The sequence below is a fragment of the Brachycentrus maculatus genome, unplaced genomic scaffold, assembly GCF_059751285.1.
Source record: "Brachycentrus maculatus isolate JH-2025_06_01 unplaced genomic scaffold, ASM5975128v1 h1tg000039l, whole genome shotgun sequence".
NCBI lineage: Eukaryota > Metazoa > Arthropoda > Insecta > Trichoptera > Brachycentridae > Brachycentrus > Brachycentrus maculatus.
This window is the reverse complement of record NW_028280793.1, coordinates 2,673,861-2,681,448: the sequence shown is the minus strand read 5'-3', so window position 1 is coordinate 2,681,448 and position 7,588 is coordinate 2,673,861. Positions and strand designations below refer to the sequence as shown.

At 54.9% G+C, this 7,588-nt stretch overlaps 1 protein-coding gene across 1 annotated transcript; it reads right to left on the bottom strand.

Annotated features, from left to right (window-relative positions):
- Positions 1–710: 710 nt before the first annotated feature.
- On the bottom strand, positions 711–6,595 carry LOC148312489 (uncharacterized). Its single transcript, XM_088276691.1, has 5 exons — positions 6,568–6,595; positions 6,118–6,500; positions 5,207–6,007; positions 2,571–5,162; positions 711–2,516 (listed from the first exon to the last, which is right to left on the bottom strand). Exons 1-5 carry the CDS (start codon positions 6,593–6,595, stop codon positions 711–713), a joined length of 5,610 nt encoding a protein of 1,869 aa, XP_088132817.1.
- Positions 6,596–7,588: the final 993 nt, after the last annotated feature.

Here is a 7,588-nt window from a genome sequence, read left to right as displayed (position 1 = left end):
CCCAGAGATCCCTTGCGATCGCCGGCGAAGGCGGTACGTAGCACCGGCAGTCGCAACCTGCACGCAGCAGGCAACCGGGTCGTAAGTCCGGTATCGCTCCGTCGGGTCGTCGCGGCGGCTCCGTCGTCGTCCAGTCCGGGTGCAGTCAGCTCCAAAGTAAATCCGAGTCCAAGTCCAGGGGGTAGCGGCGGTCGAATGTTCCTGAGGGGCGATGAGTCCGGGCGGGCAGCGAAGTCGGGAAGAAGCGGGGCGGAGAGAAGAAAACGCAGCGGTAGTCGGTCGAAAATCTGATTTATTAACTTGAATACACCCCTATATATACCCGCTCTGGGTGCCTCGCCGTAGCGCCGCCCGGCCGTGCCTGACCAATCGCGGAGGGGGGTATGTCCGCCAATCACGGCGTAGAGGGAGCGAGGGCATTCGCGTACCGTCTCCCTCTAGCACGTATAAGGACATCCCCACTCCGCTACTTCGGCGCAGTCGAGCGCGCACCGCAGAGCAGTATACACATTACAATATATTCAGTCTTATAGATATCTTAAAAATAGCTTAATCTAACCTAGAGCTATTTCTCTCCTCGGTATGGGCAAAGACCACCCCCGAAAGCGACACATTTCAGTCTTTATTGAGGGGGTAGTACATTGCTAACACATACCGAGGTCCCTAAGCTAATTAATTCTATTTCTAAATCTACGTTTTCTTTACGTCGGCTACACTCCCCCCTGCCGAGGAGGCATCCTTGCGCCGACGTCGTCTCCCAGCAGCAATACGGCGAGCTTGATGGCGGGTCTCGTGTATGTTCCGGCGGCTGTCTGGACCCTGGCGCTCCTCACTTGTCCGTCCTTCCCCGGGGTGACTGCTATGACGCGCCCCCGCGGCCATTCGTTCCGCGGCAGGGCTGCGTCCGTGATCACCACGATGTCGCCGACCCTAATAGGTGCGGCAGCCTGTTGCCACTTTCGCCTCTGTTGTAGCGTCGGAAGATACTCCCGCATCCATCTCTTCCAGAAAGCATCCGCTAGCTTCTGTGCCACGCGCCATTGCTTCTTCAGGCATATTCCCGGCGGTACGCCTCTGTAGTCCGCCAAATGTGGTTGGGCCCCGCTCGACCCGATGAGGAAGTGCATCGGTGTCAGAGGGGCGGCGTCTCGGCTATCCAGCGAAACATGTGTCAGGGGGCGAGTATTAACTGTATACTCGGCCTCCGCTATCGCCGTCATTAGCGTCTCCTCCCGAGGGTACTGTTCTTTAAGTATTGCCATCAGCGCCCTTTTTACTGACCGGACGAGCCGTTCCCAGGCTCCCCCCATATGAGGTGCCGATGGCGGATTGAACACCCACTCGATTCCCCTCTTCGTGGCCTCGTTTTGGAGCTCGGGATCATCAGCCAGTCCTCTCATGGCGTCCGCGAGCTCCTTGTCAGCTCCCCTGAAGTTAGTGCCGTTGTCCGAGTATATGGTACTAGGGTGCCCCCTGCGAGCGGCCATCCTTCTCAGCGCCTGTATCGTCGAGTCGGTGCTCAGTGACGGTGTGACTTCTATGTGCACCGCCCGCGTCACCATACACGTAAACAGGGCCCCGTACCGTTTCTCACGTCGCCTTCCGATCGTTACGTGTACGGGCCCGAACATGTCCACCCCGCAATGGGTGAACGGCCTGACGTGATGATCCAGGCGGCCGACTGGCAATTGTCCCATGAGCGGCGGCTGCGGTCGCGCTTTCTGCATCCTACAGAAGCGACACTCGTAGATTACTTTCCTCACATTTGTCCGCAGTCGGGTGATGAAAAACTGTTGTCTAATCTCGCCGAGTGTTCGCTCCGTGCTTGCGTGCAGTCGCGACTCATGGTAGTGCCGGATCATCAATCGGGTGTATGCGTGTGCGCCGTCTAATATTACTGGCGCCTTCATGGGCTCGCTCACAGCGGGCGCTTTGGTTATGCGCGTCCCCATTCGCAGGACGCTTTCGTTATCTAGGAACGGGGTCAGCCCTATCAAGCGGCTCCCCCGCGGGAGGCACTCCCCCCGTCTGATTGCAGCTATCTCGGCTTGGTAGCTGTCTTCTTGGCATATCCTTATCCATGCCCTTTCTGATTCCTCGAGCTCCTGGACCGTGAGCGTAGCGCTCCCCGGACTCCTTTTTCGGCACCGATTTACAAACCGCAGTACCCACGCCGTAGTCCGGATTAGACGTCTCCACGACGAAAACCGTAATTCGTCGGGGAGCATTGTCATAACGATAGCGCTGTCCGCGCACTTAAGCTCCACTTCTGATTGAGATGCTGCCGTCGTCACCTTGAGCGGCGGCCATTCATCCCTTCCTCTTCTAATAAATTCTGGCCCGCTGAACCATACACCGGTCGGCGATATGTCCGGTATCTCGCCGTCTCGTGTCCCGAGATCAGCCGGGTTCTGTTTCCCTGGAACCCACCGCCACTCACGAGCCTTCGTGAGCTCATCTATCTCCCCCAGGCGGTGGGCCACAAACGGCGTGTAGATGCGGGAATCGCTCCGGACCTAGCACAGCACCGTCATGGAGTCCGTCCAATAGAATGTTTCCCGCAGTTGTACGCCGCATTCCTTCTTGATGGTTGCTGCTAGCCGCGCAGCTATAAGCGCGGCCTGCAATTCCAGGCGTGGAATTGACAGCGCCCGTAACGGGCTCACCCGACACTTGCTGGCCACAAATGTCGCCCTTTTCCCGGCGGCGGTGTCCTCTACGATATACGCAACGGCGCAGCTAGCTTGTTCCGATGCGTCGGAAAACACGTGCAGCTCTACCTGCTGGCCCTTGCTCGCCACGCGCCGCGGGATGGCGCACTCGGTCTCGCGCAGTATGTTTATCCAAGTGCGCCACTTATCTGCCTGTTCTATGCTTATCTCCTCGTCCCACCCTATGTGGGATCGCCAGATATCTTGCAGTAGAATCCGTGGGCGTATCGTCAAACACCCGACGAACCCGAGCGGGTCGAATATGCTCATGACCTCGCTCAGGATTTTCCTTTTCGTTGGCCTCCCGGCCGGGACCTCCCGTGACGCCGCAAACTTGAAGCGGAACTCGTCAGTCACCGGGTCCCATTTTATCCCCAGAACTCTCTCAGTCGTCGAGGTTCCGCTGATAATGTCTCGCGCGCACTTGCCCCTCAATTCCTCGGGGATTGTTTCTAGGACTGCGGGATCGTTACTCGCCCAGTTCGCGAGGGTAAACCCGCCCCGCTGTAGAAGTTCGCAGACCTCTCTGCGCAATTGAATCGCATCTGTCGTGCGATCCACAGCATCCATGTAGTCGTCCATGTAGAACTTTCGAAGCACGGCATCTCTGGCGGCGGGCATGTCCTGCCCGTGGTCTTCCGCGACCCGGTTCCGCACATATTGGGCGCTGCTCGGGGAACATGCAGCGCCAAACGTCATAGACGTCATAACCATCTCCCGAATTTCCTCGTCGGGATTATTTCGCCAGAGGAACAGCTGCGCCCGCTGGTCCTCCTTCCTTATCTTTATTTGGAGAAACATCTCCCTTATGTCCGCCGCCAGCGCGACCTTCCCCTCGCGAAATCGCATGATATTCCCCACAAGCGATGAGAGGAGATCCGGTCCATTGGCCAACATGCCATTCAATGAGGCCCCGTTACAAAAGCTGGCGGCGTCGAACACAATACGTAATTTGTCGGGCTTGTTTACGTTTGTTACTGCGAAGTGGGGGAGGTACCATCGCCCACTCGAAGTGTCCTCTATTTCGGCCGTTGCCAATTCCCGCGCGTACCCCTTGGCGAGATATTCTTCAATCTTCCTTCGGTAGGCCCCGGCGAATTGACTATCCTTTCTGAACTTTTTCTCCAAGCTTGAGAAGCGGTTCAGCGCGATACGGCGATTGTTTTCCAAACAAAGCCCGCCTTCCTTCCATAGAAGCCCCGTCTCGTACCGCCCTTCAGGTAGGAAACGGGTCGTAGCCTTCATGACCTCTATGGCTTGCGCCTCCTGGCGCGATATTTTCGCTGCAGCGCATATTCCCAGCGCATCCACAGCATAGTTCCGCTGGACTAGCTCTTCCAGCCTCTGGTCCGCACTCAACGCCATCAGTGTATTGACGCAAGTCTGGCGGAATCGCCCCCCATGAACGACCGTTCCCAGGGCCGTCTCGGAGGCGATGTAGTTCCCGCAATTACGCGCCTCTCTTGACACAATAAGTGAGGCGTTGTCCTGGCCGATCAGTAATTGCGGGCGCACATGCTGCACCCTACCATCTATACTAGCCACCGGTTGTGGCGGTAGATGCAGCTTCCGAATCGTGTTTGCACGGAGCGAGAATTGTCCCTTCGCAGTCCCGCGCACCTCCAGTGTCACCTTCCTCGAAGTTGCATCGGTAACGCACATCCCGCCAGCACCGTGAATCCTCAATCCTCGGGCACCCCCTGGTTCCGCAATGTCGTTGGCAATCTTCGAGTCCAGCAGTGTTATGGTTGATCCCTCGTCGAGCAATGCATAGACGTCCGCTTCTCCGCGCGGACCGCTTAGGGTGACGGGGATCACCTTCAGGAGCACTGGCTCCTCGCGAGCGTGCGTGCTCGTAACCAAGTTGTAGACTCGGGAACTGTGTCCGGAGTCGATGTTCCTTTCGCTCGTACTCGCGGCTTGTCTCTCGTCCACGAGTGGTCTAGCGCCCCCGGTGCCGGCAGCAGCGGGCGAATCCCGGCGGGCGCTGCTATCTGGCGCTCTTATGTCTGAGTCGGATCGAGCTTCGCGCACTTCGGCTCGATCCCTCGTATGAAGTGTTTTGTGGTGCGTTCGGCGGCACCCATCGACGCCGCACTTCCTCGTATTTTTGCAACTCACATACCGGTGAGTATTCGCTAGACACGCGTAGCACAGATTTTTCCGTCGCACTATGTTCCATCTCTCTGTGACACTACACTCTAGATACTCCTGGCAAGATTGCAACCAGTGGCTCTGTCCGCACAAAACACATGACACGACACTATTCACATTTTTCTCCACAGAAATCACTGTATGCACCTGCTCCCGCTTGTGAGGCCTCTCGCGCTGTCTGTCTTTTCCGCTATATACGTGCGGCTCTATACCGCCGCCTATCATTGCCGATTCCGTCATGTCTTCCAAAAACAGCGCGAAATCCTTCGCGGTGGGCCTTGTGGGTCTCCCCTTCTGCTATACCACCATAGAAACTTCATACACAGCGGCAACTTGCTCACTAGCTCGCTTAGCAGCTGAGGCGTCGACATGTAGTCCCCGCCGAAGCTTTCCAAGGTCGCTATCGCGTTCCGAACTGCACTCGATAGGTCCACTAATGCCTGCGTCGATCCGTCGTTCTGTATGCAGCGGAGTCTTCTCACCTTTTCCAGTAGAGATGACACAACGATGTCCGGCTGACCGTAGTGAAGTTCTAACGTCTTCATTATGACGCCTACTTGGCTCGGGTCCACGAGTAATGATGATACCGATTCTCTAGCTCGTCCCTTCAATGCGCGTTGTAGACGCAGGAGGTTCTCCGGATCCGAAAGGCAGCACATCTCCGTCGACTGAGTGTACTGCGATTTGAACGTGGCCCATTCCTGCGGCTCTCCGGCGAAGACGGGTAAATCCTTGGCAGTGGACTGGCGCGCGATCAAAGCGCCGACCCTGCTGACGTCTTCTGGGACTGAAGCCGGGCTCCTTCCTTGCGAAGCCTCTAATAGTACCGCCATCCTCGATAATACTGTCATGATGTTGTCCATGTCTGTTGTACGCGCCGCGGGCTCGGGATTCGCGTCCGCGCGTCCGCGGCTGCTCTCGACGTCTCGTAGTGTAGCGCGGAGATTTCGAACTTGCGTTCTTAGCCTTTGGACGGTGTCCTCTGACGAATCCGATTCGACAGAGTCTCCTTCCATTGGCGGTTCTTCTCTGGGTGGTGTGCCTCCTCTCCCTGAGCGAAGCGATGGGGTTCTCGAAGTCATCTCTAGGCGCTCTGCGGTGAAGATCCGGCTCGAAGGACCAACTTGTACGCGACGCGGCGACTAGGCAATCGCGCCGCAGCACAAAGTACTGTAGATGCCGCAGGTGCTGGCGTCAGCGCAGAGCGGCCGGGCAAGTCTCAGTCCGCGGCCGCGCTCGACGGTGAATCTACCCGCGTAGAGATCCACCGAAAGCCCAGAGATCCCTTGCGATCGCCGGCGAAGGCGGTACGTAGCACCGGCAGTCGCAACCTGCACGCAGCAGGCAACCGGGTCGTAAGTCCGGTATCGCTCCGTCGGGTCGTCGCGGCGGCTCCGTCGTCGTCCAGTCCGGGTGCAGTCAGCTCCAAAGTAAATCCGAGTCCAAGTCCAGGGGGTAGCGGCGGTCGAATGTTCCTGAGGGGCGATGAGTCCGGGCGGGCAGCGAAGTCGGGAAGAAGCGGGGCGGAGAGAAGAAAACGCAGCGGTAGTCGGTCGAAAATCTGATTTATTAACTTGAATACACCCCTATATATACCCGCTCTGGGTGCCTCGCCGTAGCGCCGCCCGGCCGTGCCTGACCAATCGCGGAGGGGGGTATGTCCGCCAATCACGGCGTAGAGGGAGCGAGGGCATTCGCGTACCGTCTCCCTCTAGCACGTATAAGGACATCCCCACTCCGCTACTTCGGCGCAGTCGAGCGCGCACCGCAGAGCAGTATACACATTACAATATATTCAGTCTTATAGATATCTTAAAAATAGCTTAATCTAACCTAGAGCTATTTCTCTCCTCGGTATGGGCAAAGACCACCCCCGAAAGCGACACATTTCAGTCTTTATTGAGGGGGTAGTACATTGCTAACACATACCGAGGTCCCTAAGCTAATTAATTCTATTTCTAAATCTACGTTTTCTTTACGTCGGCTACATAGCCATTGTTTTAAGTGAAATATTTTCAATGTAAAAATGTTGTGTTAATCGATCAAATTGTAATATTTTTTCTACAATATTAAACAGAAAAAAAAAACAAAATAAACAGAAGTGCTACTGGAATTGCTTTTACGGCCGAGGCTACCAAAAAAGTTAATTTATTTCCTAACCGTTCTGAAATAGGATGAAAATCGGAGAAATACGCTGTGAGATGAAGTAAGATAGTAAATTCAACCCGTTTTACAAAACAAAGATGGATTTTCACAAACTGAAATACGAAGGAAAAGTATGGCACTGTTTTCCGTGAAGTATAAAATTGCTCATCAATTCAAATTTTTGTATCACGTTAAAAGGCAACCCTGCATTTTTCCTTATTTTAATCTTGGATAATCTTTCACTCTTTTACTATTGGATGGTCTGCCTCTATAGTGTAATGGTCAGCACGCCTGGCTATCGTTTTGGAGGTCCCAGGTTCGATTTCCAGGGGGGGATCAAATAAATATAAGTGATTTGTTCACTCTAATATTTATACAATTGTAACGACTAATGGTACTAGAACACTGATGATGAGGAAGATAGAAACGCGCAAATGAAGATCAATTATTTATTTAGCCAAAATTATAACATTATCAGGACAAGAAGAGGAAAGCGACGCCAATAAATTGAGAGGAGCAGAATGTTTCGCTTCTTAACAGTATTGAGTATAAACACAAAGAAAACACATCACCAAACC